We start from the raw sequence: 27,754 nt of genomic DNA, 5'->3' as shown, positions 1-27,754 counted from the left end.
TTGGATATTAATTGATATAATGTAGGTTTCGCATTTCTGCTTACTGAGCGGAAACACCTTTTCAAGTGTTGGGTGGCCATTTTTGTTTTCTCTGGAATGGCTGTTTATTTTTCTATTGGTTTTTCTTTTTGACTGAGAGCAGTTCTTTGTATGTTCTAAATAATTTGCTGATTATCACAAATGTGTTCTCCCACTTTGTGGCTTGTCTTTTTACTTTCTTATGGTGTCTTTGTTAATAAAAGTTAAAAATTTTAATTTGGTTGAGTTTATCATTATTTTCCTTTTATGATTTGAACTTTGTGTCCTATTTAAGAAATCTTTCCTTACCTCAAGTTTGTAAAGATATTCTTGCATGTTGTCTTATAAAGTTTTATATGGCCTTTGAGAATTCTTTCCCTGTAATTGAGTTTTGCTTCTTCTTTTTTATGCTAAAATGTGTAAATTTAGTAGCTGCTTGAAATAACTCTGAGTTATTGGTTTTATGCACTGTCTATACCTTGCCTTTAGAGTCATAAGAAAATAATTAGATAGGAATGTAAAATATAGAGTTATTCAGAAAACTTTGAAGTCTCTCCTCTCTCCCAACCCCCATATGACATTTAAAGAGATTTGTAAATATTTCAAAATGATGCCAGTATTTAAATGGGTTTTCTTAAGTTATGGGCATTTGTTGTGAAGCAGTCTGGTTAATTATTTCCTTAAAGTAGTATCTTTTTGTTTGGTATTTTGCAGTTTCACCACAGTGCACTTGTGTGGATAAACTTCTGTGTATATAGCTAGAATTTGGTATACATTTAATTTGAGGAATCATCTTTCTTCAGTTTTGGAAGATTTTCAGCTCTTTAAATATTGCTTCTGTTATCTTCATTTTTGTTCTCTTTCCATAGACTTGTGTTGAAGTTTATCCTCTGTGTATCTTAATTACTGTTTCCTCCTTTTTCCTCTTTATTTTTCTATGCTTCATGCTAGGTGACTTCAGGACTATGTAGCCATTTACCAACATCTACTGTGTTCAATCTAGAGTTATTCTATCTATTGAGTCTATACGCCAGTATCTATAATTTTCATTTCTTAGATTTGGAATTGCTTTTTCATATATGCCTGTCTGTTTCAGTTATGTTTTATAACCTTTTTTGCTACTAATAGACTTTTCTTTTTTCTTTGACATCTTCAATTGTTCAAATTTTAAAACCTTTGTCAGACTGTTTAATAAAACTTACACCATCTGGTGTGAATTTATGTTTTTATTGATTCTGCACCCCCATCAGATTTCCTGTGTTTTGGATTATTGGTTTGTTGGTTCATTTTGAGGGTTTTTTTTTTTTTAAACCTTTTCTCAGTGATCATCTCCTCCCCGCTCCCTGGATTATTTATTTATTTTTTCGACTGTTTTTACCTGGCCCACTGAGCCTTGAATCACAAACTAGGTCTGTTCTGGAACAATTTAAAAAAGCAGAGTGGAGAAAGTGTTTATAGTAATATGTAATCATGTACTAAGAAAGAGGGAGATGAGAATGTATATTTATATTTTGCTGATATTCAAAGTAGAAGAGTATTGAATGTAATCTAAAAAATGATGATAACTTATGGAGAGAAGCATAGTGTAGAAGAACACAGGTACATTCTATGCTTTGACTTTTTCTACAGAAATCTGAAAATCCCTAAAAAATCAAAAATGAAATGAAATGAATCTTAAATGTATTCATTTGGTGAACACCAGAGTGAAACTATGCTGAGTGACTTTAAAACATGGTAATTTGACCGTCCATCTCCATTGGAAGAGTGTGGAGGAATGACGGCAAAAAAGGAAAATAAATTTTGAACTATTATAATTTTGGTGGTAATGTGGATGTTGTTGTTGTTCCATTCCTGTGTAATGTGTGTATTGTGATTTAAATAAAATGGGTGATTATGTTGCTATTGTTGAAAACTCAGATTTTTGGCATTGTTTAAAACAGATGTAGTTTTAAGGTCACTGAAATTAAGTAAAAACCCCATAGTGCTAAACTTGAGTATAGACATCTGTATGTACTCATGCAGTAATTTAGCTTATTTAAAATATATTTATTTTCTGTCCCTGTTGACTAAAAAAGCCTAGAAACAACGATCAGTCCAGTAGCAGAAGCACTGCTGGTGCCCACATTGTGGTCTTTAAATACCTTTTCATAATGAAACTAAAGTTGTGCCCAGAATGGGCATTTTTCAAGTCTAAAGCAGCAAATGTTTGAGATGAGCCTGCATATTATCTATTTCTATGTCTAACAATATTACAAGTTTAGTAGCTTAAAACAACGCACATTATATCATTGTTTCTGTGAGTTAGGAGTCTGGGCACTGCTTAACTAGGTCCTCTGCTGCAGGGTTTCTCAGAGCTGCTACTATGGTTTTGACCAGGGCTGGGGTCTTAGCTCAGGCTAACCTGAGGAAAGATCTGCTTCTAAGTTCACGTGGCTATTAGCATTTAGTTCCTGTCAGCCCAGCTGAAAGTCTCAGTTTCTTGAGGGCTGTTCTTAACTCCTTGCCACATGACCTCCATAGGGAGCTTACAACATGGCAGTTTTGCTTCTTCAAATCTAGTAAATTGGAAAAGGAGTGTCCTAGTAACTTGGATTATGGTCTTATGTACACATAATCATTTGCGTCTTGTCACCTTTGTCATATTTTATTGATTAGAATCAAGTCACAGTTTTCACTCACACTTAATGGGAGGAGATTCCACAAGAGTAAGGATACCAGGAAGCAAGGACCATGGGGGCCACTCTAGAATCACAGCCTAGAACATCTTATCAGAAAGCAGTAGACTAAGCAAAAACTGTGAAGGTAGAGTATCAAAACAACCCAGGAGCCATTCTGAATAAAATCCCATTGGCTATAAAGGAGACAATTTGAATATCAATAAAGATAATAGCTAATGAATTGAAACAAATCAAACGTTTAATCTGTGAATTCATAATGATACTAAAACATTAAAAAAAAAACCTTAACTAGTTATTGCTGGACCAATTCATTATTTCGACAACTGGCACATCAATTAAAATAAGCATGTATCCTACTTACATGATTTGTATCTCAGGATAACCAAATAGGTCATGAGAGAAGTTTCTTTTTTAGATGTATTCTACCTAATAAAAAATGGTAGACTTAGAATATTATCATTTGCATTTCCTAATGTTTAATGTTCAGGCAAAGGTCATCATCATCATCTGCTAATACCACAAAGAAATATCCAAACATTAGATACATCCTTTTGGAAGTATGTCACACAAATCTGTCTTAGTCTTGCACTCAAGTCATAATCCTATATCTGATTTAGCCTTTAAATTTAACTACCAGTTTATAGGAAATAGAAAAGACAGAAGAACTTATTAAACACTATGAGGATGTTATCAGCAGAGTTCATATTGGAAATCTGCATGACCAACTACTTGGTTTTTCCAACACAAAATTCTAGGAATTGCAAGAAACTGAATAATAAGAGATATAAGATAAATGAAAGGAGACAGTTACATCAATCACAGCATAACCGAAAAAAAATTTACAAAGCAGTTGGGGAAATGTGCATACTGGCTTGATATTTGATACTAAGGAATTACCGTTAGTTTTAAATTTGCTGTTAGCATGGATATTTTTTCCTTATTCCTTTCCAGGCTCAGAGCATCTATAAAGCTATACAGCTCTAGGTAACAGGTTTGCAGCTTGTTTATTTTTTGTACATTTTCCCTCTCTTGCTCTCCCTTCCTCCTTCCCACTTTCTCCTCCTATTCCCTGTCCCCTGCTTCCCCCACCAACCTTGTGCAAATTCTATTTCCATCTTCACTCCTTGGTGTCAAAAGCAGCAAACCTGGTTCTTTTCTGTTGCTGTTACCTGTAGGAGCTGAACTTCTGACCTTTGCTTACTCTAGTGCCATTATCCAGCCATTGTATCTTACCTACTCTTCCTTTCCTACATTCTATTTTAGGTATGGGTTACTGTTTTGAATTTTTATTATTTCTGACTCAGGGAGATGTTTATCTTAGTTTTGAATTTAGCCATATCTTTTTGGTACTCTTTCATGTTTCATCCATCATTTAATGTGTTTGGAAAAGAAGCATCCTCTTCGGAAGTCTTCATCCACTTCTACCTGTTATATTCTTATTTGTTTTATTGAAGCTCATCTCAGTGTATCTTGAGTACTTTAGTGATGTGTTTCTTTCCTTTGTTGAAATCTGCCTTTTTAATTTTGTTGGGTATTCAGTTTTAGAACAAATCTGATTTTAGTATCAGACTAATTTGTTATGATTACAGTCAATTAAATCTTTAAGCCTTGGAACATTCTTATTCCTGCTAGTTGATCTCATTCATCCTATGTTTCTTTAGTCTGTTTTGGAGTATAGATATCACTTGGAGTCCAGTTAAGGCTGAATAATTTTTTTTCTTTTTCTAGGTAGGACTGGTATCCCTTGCTCTCCGAACTCTTGTTGCTTGTTTTCTCAGACTTGGGAATCTAATATACCTATCCTTTGTTTAATGACTCAAATTCATTCTTGAAAACCATGTTGCTAAGTGAAAAGCCATTACACAAAAAGTATTTCCATTGATGGAAAATTGTACTGGATTCCATTTCAACCATTTCAACCAATGAAGAGTTTATGTAGGTATAGGCAACATTTTGAAAGTAAATAAATATACTTCGAAAATAAAATGTAATGTGATAAAATGAAGTCGTATTGTATTTGCCAAAGGAAGAAGAGAAAACTTAATGTTTGTGAGGTGTAAGTCTTTGTAAAGTCTATTCTTTTTATACCATTTTCTTCACCAGTTTTAGCCTTTTTTTGAGCTCAGGATTATCTTGCATTCAGCCTGCACTTAAAAGTCAAATCTTAGAACAGATAAGCACCTTCAGGGGAATAAAGGCCAAATGCAAGTCTTTTAGGCAATGTGGAAATAGAACATAGGCAGAAAAGACTATACAGAGTTGTAGGAGATGGTAGCTCTGCATCCCTCTTGCTTGGCATGTATACACAAAGCAAAATGTTCTAGGTTTATCAAAACGTGTGCACTGCATTATTACATGTCATGTATTCCACTATGTTGAATAAATCGTTGAGTGTGTCTTTGGCTGAAATCATGTTGAAATTTAATTCTTTGTAGACTTTAGGTGAACAATCACTAATACTAAAAAGGCCATTGTTTGAAAAGTTGTACTTTTCAAGAGCCATTTTGATGAAAACCAATTAACTGAATAATTTCATTAGGTAAGGTATGTCTATAGACTGAAATAACATGGTATCCCTCCTTATCCGAGCTAGATATTGGAATTCCAGCTATTCCAGCGGGGAATGGAAAGAGCTTGGTAGCAAAGGATAAAATAAAAATCTTGTTTTATGAAACATTATTTAATTTGTCTTTTGTTCTCTTTTGAGATATCTTTGTGCTCAACACATTATGAACTGGCAAGCTTGTCTTATTCTTAACCAAGTAATTGATTAAAATGTTAGTAATGTCAAGCAAAAACAGAGTCTTTTGATATGTGACTAAGATATTTTCTAAACCATTAATTGGCAACTTTGGGATATGATCATTTAACCTTTTAAATATTTCCCGATTTCTACTATTATTCATTCATGTTTAGTACTTATCTATCTTGTCTCCAAGGATAGCCTGTCTACTTTATCAGGTGTTCTGCCCAAATCAGACATTCTATAGTGTTTATTGGGTTTTCTTGACTTAATAAACCTTTTATTTACTTATTTAATTTTTAAAAGAGGCATTGCAATAACTTTACAGTGAACGACTTTTGATACTCTTAAATTTTTTAGTTACATTGTCTGGATTTATCCACAATGAATTCATCAATTTTAGTTTGACTACTTTACTACTATTTTTAGTACATGGCGGCTTTTATTTAATTTTAAACTCTTCAAGCATCTCCCAATAGTTGTAAAAGTCTTTCATGGATCTTGAAATGTAGGATCATTGCAACTGTATACTATCTGTTTAAGGCAGTATCTATCTTTGCATAGCTTTTGAGGTTGTTATGTAAACATGGTTTCTAAGCACTGTCTCCAGAGAAGGATGGTCATCGGAAAGGAACCTCTACTCTTGGCTATATTTTGTTATTTTCCCAGCTTTATTGCATTATAATTAACAAGTAACATTGTTTTAGTTCAAGGTATACAATGTGATGATTTGTTGTACGTATGTATTGCAGAATGATTACCAAAATAAGGTTAGTTGCATTCATCACCTCAGGTAGTTACTTTTTGTGTGTGTGTGTGTGTGTGTGTGTGTGTGGTGAGAACTTTTAAGATTACTGTTAGCAAATTTCAAGTACATAATACAGTATTGTTAACTATAGTCACCATGCTTTACATTAGATCTTCAAAACGTATTCAACTTATAATTATAAACTTGTACTCTTTGACCACCTCCACCAATACTCCCACTCCCTATTTCCTCCTGCAACCGCCAGTCTACTCTCTGTATCTATGAGTTTGCATTTTTTTAGATCCTGCCTATAAGTGAGATCATGTGGTGTTTGTCTTTGATTTATTTCACTTAGCATAATACCCTCAGGATCCATCCATGTTGTTGCAAATGGCAGGATTTCCTTTTTATGGTGAAATAATATTTCATTGTGTATGTTTTTGTGTATATATATATATCTGTATATATAGCTGTCACATTTTCTTTATCAGTTCATCCATCAGAAGACAATTTGTTTCCATGTCTTGTCTATAGTAAGTAATGCTGCAGTGAACATGGGAGTGTAGAAATCTTCTTTGAGATTGTGATTTCATTTCCATTGGATATATGTACTCAAAAGTGGGATTGCTGGAATATGTGGTAGTTCTATTTTTATTTTTTTGAGGACCCTCTATACTTAACCGTTTTTCACAGTGGCTGTACCAGTTTACATTCCCATCAACAGTGCTCAGGTGTTCTTTTTTTCTCCAAATTCTAGCCAGCACTTGTTATATCTTGCCTTTTTAATAATAGCCATTCTAATAAGCGTAAAGTGGTTTGGATTTGCATTTTCCTTATCAACGATGTTGACCACCTTTTCATATACCTGGTGGCCATTTGTATATCTTTGGAAAAATGTCCATTCAGGTCCTGTGCCCATTTTTAAATCAAATTTTTTTTTGTTTTTTTGTTTTTGCTATTGAATTATATGTATTTTGAATTCTAACCCCTTGTTTGATACATGGTTTGCAAATATTTTTTTCCCATTTTGTAGGTTGCCTTTTCATTTTGATCTTTTTTTTTTTTCTTGCTGCGAAGAAACTTTTTAGCTTGATGTAGTCCTACTTTTTGATTTTTACTTTTGTTTCTTGTGCTTTTGGTATCATATCCAAAAATCTTTGCCAGGACCAATGTCAGGGAGCTTTTTTCCTGTTCTCCGCCCCCCCAAGGAATTTTATGGTTTTCGATCTTAGATTTAAGTCTTTAATCCATTTTGAGTTAATTTTTGTGTGTATTGTAAAATAGGGTCCAGTTTCATTCTTTTGCATGTGGCCATTCAGTTTTCTCAACATCATTTATTGAAGAGTCTGTCTTTTCTCCATAGAGTATTCTTTCTCCCTTGTCAAATATTAGTTGATGGTATATGCGTGGGTTTATTTCTGGTGTCTCAATTCTGTTCCATTGGTCTGTGCATCTGTTTTTATGACACTGTATTGTTTTGATTACTATAGCTTTGTAGTATAGTTTGAAGTCAGGAAGTATGATGCCTGCAGCTTTGTTCTTTTTTTTTTTTTCCCTCAAGATTGCTTTGGCTAGCCGTTCGGGGTCTTTTGTAGTCCCATACAAATTTTAGGATTTTTTTCTGTTTTTTGTAAAAAATGCCATTGGGATTTTGACAGAGATTGTATTGATTCTATAGCTGTATGGCTTTGGATAGTATGGACATTTTACCAATACATGTGATATCTTTCCATTTGTGTCTTCTTCAATTTGTTTCATCAATGTCTTTAAAGTGTACAGATCTTTCACTTCCTTGGCTACGTTATTGCTAATAATTATTTTATTGTTTCTGGTGCTGTTAAGAATGGAATTGTTTTCTTGTGGCTGTATTTTAGATTTCTGATGATTAATCACTTTTGAACCTTCTAAGTCATTTCTGTTGTCTGGAAGAAGGACTTTGGGATCACAGATTTTGAAGGTTCACTGAATAGTTTCAATTATATCAACTAGGTAATTTATAAACTAACTTTAAGAATGTGGGAATTCAGTTGGTTAAATCCCAGAGACTTGAATTTTTCTTGGAGATTGTTCTTAGTAAGATAATGTCTTTCACTGTTTTTTTTTTGTTTGTTTGTTTGTTTAGGTTGCTTATTGGGAATGATGTCAAAAAAATGTAGTCAACAGTCAAAAAAAAAATAAAAAGAAACCCAAACTTTTAATTTTTCTGTTGTAGGTTTAAACATTTGTTAACTTACAAAAGTTGCACTTATTTTCAATTCATGATAATTTTATCTGGACTTTTTGATTTTTATTTTTCTCATATATTTCTTTTGTAGCTTCAGGAACATTCTAGTAAAATTCATATTGTGATCAAATGCCTTTGATTTGAGTATTGGTGAACACACAGATAGGATTGATGTGTACCGTATTTATGAAGGTTTATTTTGAAAGAAAATTCAAAGGGCTTACTGTATAAAGTTATTTATATTTTGAAGTTATGAAGTAAACCTTTTTTTCTTCCCAGGTTTTTATACTTAGTTGCCTTTTAGTCAATTAAAATTTGACAGTGCTATTCATTGAGCACTGCATTTGGGCTCACAGGTAGTAGGGAGGAGAGAATATAACAGATCAGCAAGATAGTCACTCATTTGGTATGTTAAACTTTCAGTTGTATAAAGTAAGCTTTGTATAATAAGTAAAAATATTTAGTGAATATCTTTTTAAACTATAGTTCTCAAAGTTAATTTTAGAGAAAGGTAACCACGTAAGATTGTGAATATAAAAGCAAATGCTGCTTGATTTCAATAAATGGGAATGTAAAAATTTCTTAATTTATAAAGATTCTTTAACTTTGCTGTGGTTTAATAATTTATTAACATAACTAATGTTCCAGAAAAATATGAAAATGAAAATATATAAGTAGTTTCTTTACCCTTTTTAGATCTTTCATTTGTACATATTTACAGTTTGAATATGTAAGATTTTGCCATTTATTCACAATTTTGTGTTTTGTTTAGAGTCTGTATCTCTTTGGTTTCTCTTAAATAGCAGAGGTAAGAATTTGATTGTAATGGCATTAAATGACATTAAAGTAAAAATTGAAATGTAGACAGTAGAATAGATTGTATGGTCTTAGAAAAGATGACCAGGCTTTTATTATTATTGTAGTGGTGCACTTGATTGTAAAATACTGTGAAATTTTATCCTAATTTCTTATGGCTTTGTACTTAAAAAGCTCTGATCACTGTAATTGAGGGGCCAGAAAGAGAAAATTATTTGCTTGCACTTTTTCCTGTGGCTTCCTGAAAAGTTTATTAGGAAAAAGGTCAGCTGTAATTTCTAATTAAAGAGTTTCGTAATATTGTCAATCATATTCTAGTAGGAAGAAGTTTTGCTTATTTACAAAAACTATGTTCTGGATTATTAAATTTCAAATAAAGTCTTTAAAATCTTTTTTTGCTAACATTGATTAGCTTTGTTACACATACCCGACAGACTTTATTGCTTCTGAAAACTGAATATTCCAGTGTTTAGCTGGATTTGGAATTAATGGCCATTGTTTCTATGGAGATTTTATTCCATTGTCCTTTGGCTTCTATTGCTGAGTAATATGTAAGTCTAATTTTATTTATAGGGAATTTTGTCTATATTGCTTTTAAGAACTGCTTTGCATCTTTTGAGTTATATAGTTTTACTATTCTTATTGTTTAGATGTTTTTTCTTATTCTGTCCAAATTTTGTTGCCCTTCTGAGATTGGAAGATCCCTGTCTCGCAGCAGTTTTTGAAAATTCTTAACCATTTTCTCATCAAATACTACTTTGTTGCTTTTCTCTCCTTGAATTTCTGTTCTCTCCTTCATGTCTATTAGTTTTTCTTACATGTTTTCCCTAAGGTATTCTTTTGTGCTGCGTTGTCAGTTTTTATCAGATTTATCTTTCTGTTTGATAATTCTTCAATTGTGTAAAATAATCAGTTCATTTAGTTTTGAATGTCTGTGAGTCTCTATATGCATATGTGTGTGGATGATCACACAAATTTAGTTTCACTAAATTTATAGTTTAATTCTTTTAGTCTCTGGTCTTTTATCTGAGTATTTTAATTTTCTGTTTGTGTGATTTTTTTTAATGCCTCTAGCAGCTGAGAAAATTATTTTTTATGGTCTCTCAAATTATTCCATTTGGAATTCTTGGGGATATAATTCCTGTTTGTATCTACCTTCTTTTGCTCATTTTTTATTTTAAGTTCATCAGCAGGAGTATATCTGCAAGTACTGTACTGTGCAGGGTAGACTGGGTAGAAAGAATTTTTTGCAGAGGCTTTCATGGCCTTAGTGCCATTTTTTTGTTAATATTTTTGATAGAAGGGGTTAGGGGTTTTCTGGACTGGCAGAAACTATAGATGTACATCTCAGAACCATGGTTATAAAATTTTAATTGAAAACTTTTGGTCTACTTTTTGGGTAGTAGGAAAAGCAAACAAGCTTTTCCTTTTTCTTATGTCATCATGGGGATTTCTTTTCTCTTAGTTTACCCTTAGCTGACTATGGAACACTTGACAAGTCTCAGTTTTATGTACCTGTCTCATTCCCTCTTCCCCAGCTTGCAGTCCAGTTTTCTGCCTTATCTTTAAATGGCCATTAACACTTTCAATTCCTATATAATCTCCCCGCCCGCCCAAGATTTCCCTTAATTTCCAGAAAAGTTGCCTGTTTTAGTGCAAAAACAGTTTCTGTTGTATTTAATTGGAAGAGTTTTTGCTCATGTTTTTAGAAATGGATTCCTTAAATTAGTTTTTAAGTCATTTTTTTAATTTATAATTTTAAAATATAATAGATTAATTTTAAATTATAAAAGTAAGATGTGTGCGTGGTGGGATAAATAAACGTTCTGAAGGATATAAGGTGAAAAGTTACGAAAAGTACCCAAAAGTCACCATAGAGTTAATGGTTTCTGGTATGTTTTTCTAGGACATGCTAAGTATATATGAGCATGACTCAGTCACATAATAGGGAATTTTTCCCTCTGTACCATTCTGCAACTTACTTTTTATGAATGTTTGATTTATTTACATTTTTTTAATGTTTTCCCATATTACACATGAAGCTTTACTATAATCTTAGTCTTTTCCCTAATCCTGGACATGGTTCTTTGTAGTTTTATAAAATTACATTGCCAACAGTGGACATTCTTGATTGTATCTTTGTATTTGTGTAATTATATTTGTAGAATAAACTACCAGAAAAGGGATTTTCTTTTGTCAAAGAGTATGCCCAATTTTCATACTTTGAAATTTTTCCTAATTTCTTTCTCAGGAGCTTGCAGTGGTTACTATTTTTCATACTCCCTGGCCCACGCTTAATTTTTTAGACAACTTTATTGAGGTATAATTGACATATAATCAACTGCATATATTTAAAGTATACAACATAGTACATTTTGACACACGTGTACACGGGTGAAACCATCGTCACAATCAAGATAATAGACATATACATCTCTTCCAAAATTTCCTCATGCCCCTTGTAATCTCATTTCCACATCTTCTTGCCCTGCTATCCTAAGTGGAAAGAGGTAGCATCTTGTTTTAATTTGCATTTCTTGAATGTGACTGAAATTGCATTTAAAGAAATACATTTATTGGATATCTTTTTTGCCTCTGGGAACCTTCTAAACATGTCCTTTAACCATTTTCCTCTTAGGTTCATCTTTTTCTCACATTTTAAGTGATATTTGTAAGTTAAGTCAACCACCTTTGTCATTTTTTTAGCTTAATTGTTTTTCGCCATAAAATAAAAGTTTCTGTCATATTTCTCAGTGTCTTCCTTTATGACTCTGGGTTTTTTACACGAGACAGAAAAACCTTTATAAGGCAAGATTATTTTTAAATGCAAAGAAATACACTTGTGTCTTCCAGTTCTTTCATGGTTTAGCTTTTTATCCTTTAAAAATTTTCATCCTTGTATAAATGAGGCAGAGGCTTAACCTTGTTCTCGTCCCTTCCCCCCACCCCATGGCTATCATTTGTGTCAGTACTACTTCTTAAATAATCTGGTGGTTTTGTTTTTAACTAATTGATTTGAAATAGCCTGTTGATTATATACTAACAGTTTCATAAGTATCTGGGGCTATTTCTACTGTATTTGGCTGCTCTTGGGTAAGTTTTTAAAATTCTTGTTTCATAAGTGAAGCTATTCATTAGTTTCCTTAGAGTCTTTTTGGATAGTATTTGACAGACTCGTCATTTCCATTTCATATTTAGTTTGTGACATGATGTTTTTAATCATTATGTCTTTTCTGAGAATAGGCAAAAATAAATATAATATTTTATTTTAATATTCATTGTTGAGTGACCTAAGGAGATGCACCTAAGAGTTATTTTAGCAGCCTGTTATTTTCAACTTTAACACCCTAACTAAACTTTCCTAAGGGATGATAGGTTTTGAAGTAGGTTTTCTGTTTGGTGGTAAATTTAACTGATACCAGACATCAGTTATTGGGACTACCTTGGAGTGGGATTGGACATACTTGTTAAGATTAGGGCATATGAAGGGCCACAGGGAGAAGTTACAGGGAGATGAGATTTTAGATCAGAACTAGGAAGACTGATGTAACATCTTTTTAAAGATATAAAAGGAGCTTACAGGAGGTGCACATCCCTGGTTTTCAAGCATAGGTTCACTAACCATTCATCTGGGTCCAATCTTTGGGTGGCTAGTTGGATTAGATGGCCCTTTTCAACCCAAAAATCTTGTTAAAAAAGAAAAGACAGGTCAAGATTGTAAATTTTAGAGGGAGAAGGTCTTCTGTGCATGGTATAGTCATTTTACAATGATTATATTATTGCTATGAATTTCGTGTTCTAATTTTTAAATGATTTTAATGAGTTTTGTTCTTCGGAAACTGATTTATGTATTGATTTGAAATACTGAGTATTTAAAATGTGTTATTTTTTTGGTAGTAGATCTTTTAATTAAATTATGTTTGATTTCTTTACAGAATAAACTTTTAACCAGATTATCTCCTGTGTAGGTATTTTTAAATGAGTACTGTCTTTTCCTGAGAATGAACTAGTTTGGGCTTGGTAGGTAAGCAGAAATCTGAAAGATATTGGTTTAACTTTCAGCAGGTACCTGTTCAGTTTCTTGGAGAACCTGTTCAAACTGATATATCTATTGTATTCAAAGGATAAAACAGTAAATTTGGTTAAAAAAATAAAGAAGTTTCATGTGTTGTAACCTGATATCTGATAGAGAAATAAAATTTCATTAGTCATCTTTGGCATTAGTTGGATTTGTTTGAGATTGAGGTAACAGTGCTTTAGAATGGCTGTTGCTGAAATATCTTAAGGGATGTGGTAATAAGATGTGTGTCATAGTAATAAGTATGTGTTGTAGTTTAAAAGGAGAAATTGTACCACTGCTCTGAGATTTCAGTGTAGTCTCTAAAGATAATTTTAGAAAAGCTGTTGTAATGGAGTTCCTATGCCAGGCATCTCTGTGTTTAATTTACTAGATTATCTTGTCTTTTGGTTACTTTGAATTTTTTCCCTCATAAAAGATAACTTTATGATCGTATTGTGGACTCCGGGGCCATTTCCTTTTGTTGTAGCGACTGACTAGAGAATGTAAATTTAAATGAGTTTTTATATATCAGTGGCTGTTTCAGAAAATGATTAATCTTGGTCTGTTTTTTTCATTGGTATCTTTTTCTTACTGATTTTTAGAACCAATTTAATTTTTTTTATTGCAGATATAATACGCTTGTAAACTTTTAAACATATATAACTGTACAAAATATGGCGAATCTATTCATTTTCTTGTATTTTCTTCAAGTGTTTTATGTTTTCTTATGTTTAAAATTTTAGATGTCTTTCTTTGATCTGAATGATTCAGCCTTTCCTCTAGTGATTTGAAATAACAGAATAAACTAAATTTTAAAAATATATTTGGATCTGCTTTAGGTTTTGAGTTCCATATTGTCTTTTCTTTTATCTTTATCACATTGCATATATTGCTCCCTCTAATAATTGTTAGACTGTCTCCTACCTCATAAATGTATATAGAGAGAATAAGTGCTTTAGGATGTTAGAAGGGGACTAGCTGTAGCCCTGGCACTTGAGCATGCAGAATTGAGGCTCAGGTTAGGTTCTTTTTCCCCTCTGGTTTATAGATGCTATATACTTGCCTCCTTAGCTAAATCAAAAGTGTGTTTAAAGTCAGTGAATCTATTTTTAAATTTAAATGGAGAATCAAAATGAACGCAGTTTATAGAGAATAGAAAAATTAACAATGTAATAATTATAAGGTGTTGTATGTGACTTCTAACACCAGCTTTTCCACTCTTACTTAGAACTGTATTTCCCATTTCGTTAAGAAAATAGTAGCATTAGGAAGAGCGTTTTCACAAACTTCTGTACTATATCTACTGCCTGGGTCTCTGCCGCTGCCTTATGTTTCTATGGATATCTGCTTCCATCTAAGGCCAGTCTCTACTTTTACACCAAATTCTATTCCTTCTTGACATTTGCAGACGTTACCCCTCACTCTCTTGCATCATCAATATTTCCCTTTCTACTGGTTCATATTTGTCAGCATATTAACGTGTAATTTCTCCTGTCTTTAAAAACTAGACTTTGAAACTGTCTATTCCCTTTTCTACTCAGAACAACTCCCCCCCGCCCCCGTCTCATTTTTATTCATTATTATTCAGAGTACAAGCCACAGTCCTTCCAGGTCCCTCTAAGGAACAACATGATTTGTTCACTGTCTCCTGCTCCCTTCAGATGATCTCTTTAATCTCATCTTTTACTACTTTTTGTCTTGTTCATTATACTTGAACCATATTGTCCTTATTGTTCTTGCTCAAATATGCCATACATCTTCTTGTCTCATATACTGTATATTAATTATTGGACTGTCTTCCCTTTGGTAGACTGTTAGCCCTATGAGGGTGGGGATTTTGGCCTTTTTTGTTGATATTTCTTTAGAACATCCTAGAAAACAGTGCTGACATACTGATGCTAAATAACTATGAATAAGTGAATAATAAACTTACAGAAGATAGTTGAAAATATATTTTCAGAGGTATGTTTTGAGCTGTGTTTTGAAGGATAAGTGAAGCTTAGATACAAAGGACAAAGCAAAGTTTTTAAGATTTGATAGTAAGGTGGAGGAGAAATAGAATTTGGACTTTTCAGAAACTGGCTCCTTTTGGTTCCCTGCTTTAGAACCTATGGGAGCTTTTTACTGTTGATTTTCTCTCCAGTTGACTGCTGATCTCCAGTTGCTTGTACTTTATCTACTTCAAAATCATGTAAGAAACTCTGAGACATCTCTATCTTCTTGATCTTGACAGGTGGTTTCATCATTTAAAGACTCTTCCAAGTTAGAAATGTAGTTGTCTGAGACTCCTCCCTCACTTTCACTATAATAGTTGCTATGCCCTATTGTTTCGCTCAAGTCTTCTGCGTTGAATTAATTCACTCTCATCAGCTTTGGCTTACTGAAATAGTCATTTTAAATGGTCTCCTTGCCTATCCATTTTTAAAATTTCGGTTATTTTTTATTTGTTGAAGTCCTAATTGATTCTAATCTACGTAGTCACTTTTGATAGTTTCTGTTCTTTGCTCATTTTTCCAATTCCCTCTTATTTTTTGTGTGTATGTTGTAACCTATATCTGTTAATTTCAGTATCTTAAATCTTTAGAGATCTAATTCCTTGGTAAAGCGTTTCTGTTGCCTCTTGCTCACGGTGGCTTATATTTCTGTCACTTTGGGTTGTGGGCTCTTATCTGGATGACAGCCTTTGGAAATCTTGAGAGGCCCAGATTGAGGGGGCATTCCACCAAAGAGGTTGTATATTTGTTTTTGCCACATGCACTTTGGGCACCACCAATTTGAGACCACTTAAATTTTTTGGCTTAGCATTTCCAAGATCATGCAAGTAGTTTGGACCTTAAAGTCATATTAAGAGATGATCCTTGGAGCCGAGGCAGAATCTGTACCAAAAGTCAAGACTCTTAACTTTATTTTAGTGCTTTATTATATTGTTATTCATCAGTTTTAAAATTCATTTTTGCTCAGGATAGATCCAGGTTTAACAGGCTGTGTAACCTATGGATGTTATGTTAAAACAAACAAAAAACAAAAAGAAAACATGGTCTCTGCTTCCTAAAAGCATTCCTGATTGACCAGTAGCAGGCACAGTAAAATATGTCTAATTAATTAAAAACCTAGATAGTTCATGAATTATCAGGTATAATTCTGTATAAAGTTTCTTTTAATATTTTGTTAGCACATGATTCCTTTTCCCTTTCAACTTGTTAAAACCTTGTCTTAAGAAGTCCAGGGTTGTGTTAATATAATTTAAAAAATTGCTTATGGAAGTGCAAAATGTTATCAAGTGCTGTTTTCAATCACAAAGATTAATAGTGTGCCTAATCAACATCTTTTTTTTTTTAGGTTCCATTTATGGCTATTTTCAGACTTGGGCCATTAGTAGAACTTGAATAAAATATATCTGCATTTTAAAACAAGATATAAATTAGTTGAAAAACAAAGTTTAATAAGCTTAAGTTTATTATGTTATCAATATAAGATTTCTAGGTCTGTCTATCTTGGCAATTAACACAGACAACTGTGACTAGCTTAATTTTGTCTTGGAAAGTTCATGAGTCCTTGTAAAATCGTTCTGGTGAAGTGTTATATTGGATAAACTCAGATTTATCCAGCTTTAAAGCAGATGTTTTCTAAAGTCTAAAATAGTTCTTCGAATAATGATTCTTTTGTTTAGGTGGAATTTGGTTTCTTCATCTAATCATTGCCTGTTTTTAGGACTTTGGACCAATAATTTAAAAATTTTTAAAGTTTTTAGATTTATTAGTACATTAAAAGTGCAAAAGTGCAAAAGATTTTAATTAGCTTTACCTTAAGCATGTCCTGGGGTTTAATTTAATCAACATTACACATTGTGCCTTTTTCTGCAATGAATTTGAGATGAGTTATAAGGATACAAAGCACTTTATGTGGCTTTTACATGTTTATAGGAGTATTGGTATCTAGAATCTAAACATCAGAATCATTCTTACTTTGAGGGTTAGCTTTATCTGAGACTGCCCTTCAGATAAGGGATATAATGTCTATATTCAAGGCAGATCTGGGTACTCAGATCACATCTTTATTTTCTCTAGCTATTGGGTTAATCTAAAAGTAGGACTGATGTTCTGTTGAGGAGGCAGAGCCTCTTCACATTGGGGATGGTGAGGGTCAGCTTTGTTGTTGCAATATAACTTATTTGCAGTAAGGGGTACCTTAAAGAAAATTGAAAAAAAAAAAGCATCTAATTTGTAATTTATTTTAATGCCAAATAACATCCTAAAATTTTGATTTTGACTTTATTATATTTTTATATCCTTGAGGTATCCCACCATATCATGAGGCTGTTAGTGACTGGATTAAAGGTGCTAGCAGTTTGTGAAGGGGCTTAAATCTCTAAGTGAGGCAATAAACCACCTCTTTTTTTTTTTTGCCATTAAGAGTGTGGTACTCTTAGTGAATATCTAGTGTGTTGGTAATAGTTAATTCCTCTTTATTTCCATATCTACTAGTATTCATCAATGTACAGTAAAAGAAAAAAGCTAAATACTAATAATGTGTCAAAAATAATGTGAGAAAAAATAATGGCTGTCTTAACTTTTTTTCCTCTTGTTAATATCTTTTCACATGATTTAAAAATAGAAGGATGTGTTACACTTTTTCTAGTTACTACACATTTTTCTTTCATTGTATATTTCAACTGTAGTTTGCAAAGTAATCAAGTATGTGATTTTAAACAATTAATCTCTTTGATTTGTCGATCAGGTTAGATCTGAAATACCACTTGAAACAGCAGTTGTGTGTTTAATTTTTATAAAATGACTCATTTTTTTTTTCCCCCATTTAGGTTTTATAGGATCACATTAACAAAAACATGATGGAGTTTTATGAGTCAACATATTTTATTGTCCTTATTCCTTCAGTAGTGATTACAGTAATTTTCCTCTTCTTCTGGCTTTTCATGAAAGAAACATTATATGATGAGGTTCTTGCAAAACAGAAAAGAGAACAAAAGCTTATTCCTACCAAAACAGATAAAAAGAAGGCAGAAAAGAAAAAGAATAAAAAGAAAGAAATCCAGAATGGTAACCTCCATGAATCTGATTCTGAGAATGTACCCCGGGAATTTAAATTATCTGATGCATTGGCTGTAGAAGATGAGCAAGTTGTACCTGTTCCACTGAATGTGGTTGATACTTCAAGTAGTGTTAGAGAAAGAAAGAAGAAGGAAAAGAAACACAAGCCTGTACTAGAAGAGCAGGTCACCAAAGAAAGTGATGTATCAAAGATTCCAGGCAAAAAAGTAGAACCTGTCCCAGTTACTAAACAGCCTACCCCGCCGTCAGAAGCAGCTGCCTCAAAGAAGAAACCAGGGCAGAAGAAGTCTAAAAATGGAAACGGTATTGTAATCTATTTAACTTTATTTGGGTGATTGTATTTGTTTTAATAATCTCAGATACTTTGTTAGGTATGCACATAAAGTTTTAAACACTGAGTCTGAAACCAAGATCATTATCCTTTTCACTGTGTGTTTGCTTTTATTAACATTAATTACTGTTAGAAATAATTAGTATTGATCATAAAACAGCATTTAAAACTAAACTTTATATTGCAAATATTGGAAAGACTTTAATGGAAATATGTAAAATCTAACTGGTTTACTAATACCACTAAGAATCTGTACCAGCAGTTAGAAACTTTTATATTTATTTCAATCAGTATTTTCTAATCAGTGCGATTGAAATTAAAGATGAAAAGTTAAATCAGATATCCTTTTTCACCCTTGGTTGATTCATTTTGCAAACATTTAGCATATATCTGTTTTATGCTAGACATTGTACTAGGACTACAGAAATGAATAGTGCATTTTCAGGATATTCACATGCTAGCTATAGCTACAAAGATAAATATTGTAATATAAAAAGTTTTGTGTAATTTAGGTATGTCTGAACCAGTGTAGGAGTTCCAGAGTGGGCCACTTAGATCATGTAATGCCTGAAATCTGAAAGGTTGAGTAATAGCTAGTTTTATTGGGGTGGCTGGGAAGGAGTGGAGCTAGGGTATTCCAAAGATAGAGGTTAACAGGTACAATGGAAATGACGTGAGAAATGGTGTGATTTGATGTGCAGAGTATTAAATTAGTTATATTGGTTTTTAAATATTTGTTTGCCAGCTTTGATCAAGGCATAGTACTAGAGGAATAAGAGTAAGCACCCTATGTTCTAGTGGGGGAGAAGGACGCGCAAGCCAATAATAAAATGTGACTTACATGAGATGTTTAATGTATAGAAGAAGCACCCATACAGTTGCTACTTACGGGGACCATGGGCAAAAGCTTTACAGAGGAATGTTTAAGCTAGGTCTTCCAGGATGAGTCACTTCATCAAGCAGGTAGTGGAGTCTCATTCAACACTGGGAGAATATCATCTGTAAAGGCAAAGGTGTAAAATTATAGTGTATTTTTGAACCATTAAATATGAGGTATAGAGTAGTAGAAAAAAAGCTGAAAAGATCTGCAGAAGTCAGATCATGATGGTTCTTGTATATAGTACTAAGCTGGAATGTTATAGTTTAGCCATTGTTGAAGATTTTCAAGCAGGTTAGTTTAAATGGTCAGGTTTATATTTTAGGAAGATTTTTTTTGGCAGAACTTGGGAGTACAAATTTCATGAGACAGTATTTAATGTAGGCAGACTAGTTAAGAAGTTATTGTTTTCCAAAGTTAATTTGAAGGACTGAGCTATGGTAGTGACAGCAGAAATAGAAAATAGATCAGAGAGGTATGCAAAGTAAAAATGATATGACTAACTTTATTGGATAGGAGATGGCAGATAGCAACTTTAACATATACAATAGAGACATTGAAATTGTTAAAGATTGGTTCAGTCATTAATTCAAATGGAGACAACAGCCAAGAAATCAAGAGAAGTCTGAGACTCAGAAGGTCAGCAATGGAAGAATTAGGAAAGATCACCAAGAGCAAAGATGTGACCTTAGACACCAAGGCTGAGATCACCCACATCCTTATATTCCCAGTTACTCTGTATAGTTGTAAAAGTTGGACAGTGAAGAAGGCTGGTAGGAAAAACATTGAGAGCTCTGTGGATACACTGGACTGTCAGAAAGTCGAACAAGTAGGTCCTAGAGCAAATTAAACCTTAAATATTGCTGGAGGTAAAAATAACAATACTGAAGCTGTTTACTCTGGGCACATCAAGAGAAGGTAGGGTTCTTTGGAAAGGACAGTAATACTGAGAAAAATAGAAAGCAGCAGGAAAAGAGGAAGAATAAATTTGAGGTGAATTGACTCATAGAGGAAGCCCTAAGCCTGAATCTACGGGAACTGAGTGGGGCCATTGACAGCAAATTGTGAACATCACTCATTCATAGAGTCACCAGGAGTCAGAGCTGACTCAATAGTATGTAATACACACATGGCAAGTAGAAGAGAAGGTGGTATCAAAGCTGATTTCCCAAGTTCCGAGTTAGGTAAGGGTTAGCAAACTGCAGTCTGTGAGCCAAATATGTCCCCATCCCCCTTTTTGTTAACGGCCCATGAGCCAGGAATAGTTCCACATTTTAAATCATTAAAAAAATCAAAAGAATAATATTTTGTTAAATGTGGAAACTATATGAAATTCAGACCTCCGTGTTCATAAATAAAGTTTTTTGAATGCAGCTACATGCATTTGTTAATGTACACATATGGCTGGCTTTCACATTGCAATAGCAGGTGAAAAGTTGGATAGTGTCTGTGAGAGCAGACGTGTATGCAAAGGAGAATGCTTTTAGTTTGTTTTTGAATGCTTTTTGGGGCCATTCACATAGGGAGCAATTCAGGTTGCAGTAGAATATGTAAGCGCAGAGGCATGAGGCTAGAAATAGATTCAGAAGCCTTAAGCATGAAAGTTGTATTTGAAGTTGTGGGTGTAGGTAAGATCATCCAAAGGGGAAATATTTAAATCTAAGACACAGCCCTGAGGAATACCAGCATACAAGGTGTTTGGTAGCAGTACCTCACAAAGGAATATTCCAGTATAAGAAAAGAATTATTGTAGGAGCTGATTTTAAATTTTATTTATTTTATTGTAGTAAAATATAAAATTTACCATTTTAACCATTTTTGAATGTGTGGTTCTGTGGCATTAAGTACATTCACATTCTTATGCAGTCATCACCACCAGCCATCTCAAGAACTTTTTCATTTTCCTCCAATTGAAACTCTGTATCCATTAAACACTAATTCCCCATTCCTCCCTACTCCCCCACCCCCAACCCTGACAACTGGCATTTTTCCTTTCTGTCTACCTGAATTTGACTACTCTAAGTACTTCATATAAGTGAAATTATATAATATTTGTCCTTTACTGACTGGCTTATTTCACTTAGTGTATTGGAGAGGAGAGGATTTTATGGAGGTAGCGATCATTAGTATGAAATGCTGAATAGAAGTCTAATAAGGATTAAAGGATATTATTGGTAGAGTATGGCATTTGGGAGAGTAGGGATCTTAGTAAATTCTTTTATGGATGTAATGAAGATAAAAATCAGGTTGCAGTTAGTTGAGAAATGATTGGTAGAAAAGGAAGTACAGACTATTCTTTTGTCAATATAAGAAGGAAATGGGTGTGGAAGGCTAGGAATTACAGTGGTGGGGTTTTTTAAGGTGATACGAATTTGACTATGCCTAGAGATTTGACCATTCCTATAGGCTAAGTAGGGCTAGGAGTGGCTGAGAAATGGGATGTAAAAGAATGAGCAAGTACTGGAAGTCCTGATGATGTTAAAGAGCAGGTGTCATAGTAAGAAAGCCGGAATGACATGTTATTAGTAAGGGAGTTATACATCAGTTTAAACTTTTGGTGGTAAAGCATTCTAGGAATTATTTATAATTAAATCTTTTCTGGTGTGGCCATTGTTTTCATTTATTTTGATTTTGATGATTTTTTAATTTATTTTTAATAAAGATGATCAGGATAAAAAGGTGGAAACTCTTATGGCACCTTCAAGAAAGCAAGAATCATTATCCCTCCACCAAGAGACTAAACAAGAAAGTGGATCAGGAAAGAAGAAAGTTTCATCAAAGAAGCAAAAGACAGAAAATGGTGAAATGTGTAGATATGTATTTTATAAATACTAATTCTAGAGACGTACACTATGATAAGAACCCTAGAGACTTCACATGCTCTTTAATTCCCAGGTTAATGTATACTATAACTTTAACACTAATACAAGTCCAGGGTTCTCTTTAGCCTTGTGGTTTTGTATTGCTTTGACAGATGGGCAGGGTATAAGTTTTTGATGAAGAAGCTTTTTGAAATTTAAAAAGGACATAACATAAATATTCTCATTCTTAACTGAGTTTTGAAAATAATGTAAATAGCATACAAACAAGAAAATATTCCTTAAATATTTATACTTTTTACTATCACTCAGAGATTATGCTTGAGGACATTAGCTTGATCTATCATACCCTCCATTCCCAATTATTTTCTGAACATTATCTGCATGTATATATGGGAAGCATCCAATTAAAAGTGATGTTGCAATTTTCGTATGTTCAAAATTGTCCAGGGAAAAATGAGCTATGAAATTTATGTACTTCAAACAGTGATTTTCAAATAATATGGTCTGTGGTATCAACTATTGCTACAAAATAGTAAAATTGGAAAGGGAAAAAATGAACTCAGTAAAATTATTATATCAAGCAATCGGATACAGAAAAAAAATGTTACCCAGAATATTTGATAAGATTAAATATTTATTATGTTTTAAATAAAAGAACTATATAAGTCCAGAAGTTTTTTTTTTAAGGTAGGAATATAGAGAGATGTCCATGTAGATGTGGAAGTTTGTAACCAACAGACATCAGATTTTAATGTTCAAACTCTTGAGTTCTTCCCATTAAAATTAGGAACGAAATAAAGAGACTTCCTTCTTCCACTTTTAATGTTCTGGAAGTTTTGACCAGTGTAGTAAGATTGGCCATGGAAATTAGAGGCATAACTGTTAGAAATGAGAAAATATCTGTAAGGAACGATGACTGATTTTTGTACTTGGCAAGTGAAAGCAACTGAATTTAAAAATTATCACTTGAAATAAGCATTTGGTAATGTACCAACATAATAAAAATTAACTTCCTCTTGAGCACTAATTAAATGCGAATGAATTCTTCTTAAAGCAAGAGAAAAATGAGAACTAACATGTAAAGGATGTATAAGAAGAAATTTTCAGATACTGTTAGAAGAGATATGCTGCAGACTTTTAGATGATTTAAATGATTTACTGTACTGTGAAATACTGAACTAGTGTACTGTTTTGACTTGTTAAATGTTAAAATAGGAATTTTAAGTCAAATTGCGTTGGTATTAAATATTTGAAAATAACTGCATTTATCATTAAATTTAAGTATGCTTGCATTTTATTTAATAACTTAATAAAAACTGACGAATTATAATTTTGTTGAATTTAAATTTCAGTCTTGGTAGACGAACCCCTTATTCATGCAACTACTTACATTCCTTTGATGGATAATGCTGACTCAAATCCCGTGGTGGATAAGAGAGAGGTTATTGATCTAATTAAATCTGACCAAGTAGAAGCAATTCAGAAAACAGGGGCTAAAAAACTGAAGACTGAAACTGACAAAGGTAATATACAGAATGTGACAATGTCTTATGTTGAAAAAACATATTTTTGAGTTCTGATGGAATTAAGTATGTTTTCTCATAAAAACAGTGAATTGCAAAAGACTAAAGAATACTTGTAGTAAAGGATTTATTGGTAATTTTCTAGTTCAGCCTCCTCAGGTTTGTAGAGTTGGACACTGGCTTTGTAGAGTTGGACACTTGTCCAGAATCTCAGCTATTTTGCTGTCTAGTGATCTTTTCCCTTCTACTATTGTCTTCTGGAAGGTTTGTATGCTAATTCACAAAAAATAAATTTTTTAAATTATTTTTTAATAGGCTTTAATTTTTTTAGGGCAGTTTTAGGTTCACAGCAAAGTTGGGTGGAAAGTACAGAGTTCACCTGTACCCTTTGTTCCCACACAGGTACACAATACCTTTTTAATCTTATAATGTAGCCTCAAGTACTGAAAGCCCTGGGTTTTTTTTGGTTCAGTGGATGGTAGTTGCTTTTAAGAAGAGGAAGTTGGTGCCTGATATGAGAGCACTGGAGGAATTGAGGTAGATGAGTCAGATGTTTGATGCGCAGATTTTTTAAATGTCAGGATTGCTTGTCTGTATTTGATTTTCGTAAAATCAGATTTCCTTTTAATAATTATCTTTGAGCTTATTTTCTCATCTGTGAAATTTGGTTTATATATCATGAGTATTAAGATTAGATGAGAGTATTTGTGAACATACTAATACAGATACTAGCATAATCTAGACAGTTGAATGATTTTTTGTTTTTCAAGCGAGGGCATATTGGCACTTTAGTATTTGTAGTTTTAGCACACTTTTAGTTAATGTAATTATTCCATATTAAAGATAAACATTTTCTCTCTCTTGACTAGAATATTTACTGTTGGTTGACCTGAAATATGTCTGTTTTTTCTTGGGTCAAGAATTATTGATGCTTATCTTTGCTGATTCCTTTTTTTTTTTAATTTTTTTTTTTTTAAAGAAAATGCTGAGGTGAAATTTAAAGATTTTCTTCTGTCCTTGAAGACTATGATGTTTTCTGAAGATGAGGCCCTTTGTGTTGTAGACCTGCTAAAAGAGAAGTCTGGTGTGATACAGGATGCTTTAAAGAAGGTAAGCAAGCATATTTTTGGTTATGGGCATGTGTGGGAGTAGTGATTAGAAGTTCACCAAGTAAGACTTCTACTAGAGCAGTAAATTATTACCTACTTCCATCTTTCATGTCCCAGAGCATATAGTTACATTTAAAAGTTTTAGAATGCCCTCGAAGTTATTTCATATACTCGTACTAATCAATATACTTAGTTTAGTCAGGTATCTGAGTCATCTGATGTTTTGACAAAAGTAAATTGCTTATAAGTAAGATGATTTATATGACCTTAAAGTCATTTGGCTCTTGGCTAAGTTGTACCTTGCAGTACTGATTGGAAGTGTTGAAGGCAAGGTCAGGTGATTTCTGGGTAGCATATATAGAATGTTTTTTTGACTGAAGATAGCACCATTCAAAGAACCTGGGAATCTGTTGTCGTTGTTGTTGTTGTGTGTGTGTGTGTATAATATAATATTACCTTTCTAAAATAAATGATTTGGATGGTAGAATCACTGCTGTGACTGACTAAACCATGTTAAAAAAAACAAAATGCATGGAGTAATATTTAATTTCTCATGGTTCATGCTCACTGTATTATCACGTGTACTGTCATACTGGGAAAAGTGACAAGTTTTCAAGTGTTACTTATATAAAATAAGATGGCATGGTGTCTGTTATTCTATATTAGATGGTAGATTTAACTGTTCTACACACACGCTCGCTCACACACACCCACTCACACACATTCAACCATTACTTGCTTTAAAATTGTGAGTGGCTTCCATTTTTTCTTAAAGACCACCCTAGTCTAGCCATCACTTTTTATCTTATTACCTTCAGTAGTCTCCTAGTTGATGTTTCTACTTTCCTACTTAAACCTCATACAACTTCAAAGTGACCTTTAAGAGGTCAGTGAGGTTATATTACTCATTGCTTTAAAAACCCTTCTCTTGGGCCTTATAATCTAAATTCCTTAGCAGGCCTGTGCTTCTTTCTATATATAACCTTATCTCATGGCATTTCCCCCACCCCCTCACTGCATTTCACCCATACTATGTCTCTCCTGCTTCCTCTACAGCATACCAAGCTTTTTCTTCTGTTTAGACTGTCCCAATACCCTTCTCCCAATCCTCCAATGTCTTCCCTGGTTAATTCCTCCTTCAAGTCTCCACTTAAATATCCTTTCCTCATATAAGGTTAATCTGAGTTCCCAGTCTGAATTGTCCTTCCTGTTGTTTCTCATAACTATCTGGACTTATTTGTCATAGCATTTATCATGACATTATAAGTCTGTCCATACTTCCAAGCATCTGTCGACAATACGTTTTATAAATCTGTGGCATTTTATAATGTAGTATACATGTTGGACAGTCTTCATGTTGTGCCAGCAATGGCCCAGAGTAAACAAGGTATTCAAGGATAATCAGAGTAAGTGTGATAACTCTGTGTGACTTTAGATATAAAGTCAGATTATTCTGTCTCAAGGAATTTTCTTGAAATTCTTGATTGAAAAATTTGTCATTTGATTTACTTTATTTTAATTGGGTAAGTATATGTCTAAAAAGAGTTCTTAGTTATTTGTGGGGATTGGGGAAAGCTAGCAGGGAAAAGCCTCCAGCTGAAGTTACTATGTTAACTTATTAACTGTTTGAAATGATTGGTTTTTGAAATTAAAAATAATTGCTTTAAGTGTTTCTCTTCTGACTGAAGATGTTGGTGGTGGCTTATAAGGGCCAGAGTAGTCATTTTATTGTCTAAGACAGCTTTGAATTCTAGAGAGTGGGTGGTACATCAAACTCCCCTTTATAAGTATTTTAGGCAAGTCAAAGAGGAAGTTGGGGACTGTTAAAGATAGTGTTTTGAAATAGAGTATTTTACAACTTCACATTTTTTCCCCTTCCTTGGAACGTTGCACTTTCAACTAAAATCTTGTTTTGGGTTTTTCATGGAGTGGTTCTGTTATCTACAGGGACTCAGTGCCCTTGTAGGTTCCCTGTATCTGAGAGACTAGGTAAGTTTAATTTCTACCTTTTTCTGTCATAGAAACTGAGTCTTGGTCGTCAGACCTTTTAATAAATTTCAAGATCCCAGATGTAGATGAATCCCTACACCTCATAAAGACCATTTGAGAGAAAGGGGAAAGATAAATGCAGGAGCACCAGCATAGGCATAGAATAGAGATAGAGGAGTTGGAGGACTTGCTGACCTTTCCATATTGTGGCTAAAGAAGAGTCTTTATGCTTGTTTTTGCTCTTGCATAACGATAGGTTGTGATGACAGTGATATATGTGAACATTGCAGAGGAAGAGAAAAGGGATTGTGCAAAATTTTAGGAAGTTCAGATCATTTAGGTATCTGTTGGATCATTTAAGTGGATGTAATCATTTCTCAATTATATATATTTCTCTGGAGTTGAAAAAAGATTGTAGTGGGAGTGATTTAGGAAAGTTATCCACTATCACCAATGAATATAGTGGATGTATATTAGACCAGAGAGGATGTGAGGAGTGATAAGAAAGTTCATGAATGAACCCTGAGAAACATTAACATTTAAAGTGCAGGGAAAGTCACCAGAAAGCCAAAGGAAGAGAAACACCAAGAGACATTGGAATCACAGACACTTAGGGAGGGTAGAGAGTTCAGGAGTTTGAGGGAAAAGTCAATACTGACATACTTTAGAGAGATCGAGGAGGATAAGGACTGAAAACTAGATTTGATGTCCTTAATTGGGAACAGTTTCATTGGTGTACTAGACTGT

General features: G+C 33.3%; 1 protein-coding gene across 5 annotated transcripts in view; it reads left to right on the top strand.

Moving 5' to 3' along the window:
- KTN1 (kinectin 1) overlaps window positions 1-27,754 on the top strand; it is an 88,899-nt gene that overhangs the window by 6,770 nt on the left and 54,375 nt on the right. For all 5 annotated transcript variants that reach the window (XM_039866530.1, XM_039866529.1, XM_039866527.1 and 2 more), the window contains exons 2-5: window positions 18,107-18,659; window positions 22,227-22,364; window positions 23,739-23,909; window positions 24,889-25,019. In XM_039866530.1, the coding sequence (XP_039722464.1) occupies window positions 18,134-18,659; window positions 22,227-22,364; window positions 23,739-23,909; window positions 24,889-25,019 (966 nt within the window). In that variant the 5' untranslated portion in view covers window positions 18,107-18,133. The remainder of the gene's footprint in view (window positions 1-18,106; window positions 18,660-22,226; window positions 22,365-23,738; window positions 23,910-24,888; window positions 25,020-27,754) is intronic.

The sequence above is a fragment of the Pteropus medius genome, unplaced genomic scaffold (assembly GCF_902729225.1).
Source record: "Pteropus medius unplaced genomic scaffold, Ma_sr-lr_union100, whole genome shotgun sequence".
Classification (NCBI taxonomy): Eukaryota; Metazoa; Chordata; class Mammalia; order Chiroptera; family Pteropodidae; genus Pteropus; species Pteropus medius.
Note: the sequence above shows the minus strand (reverse complement) of the source record. Positions and strands in the feature narration are given on the sequence as shown.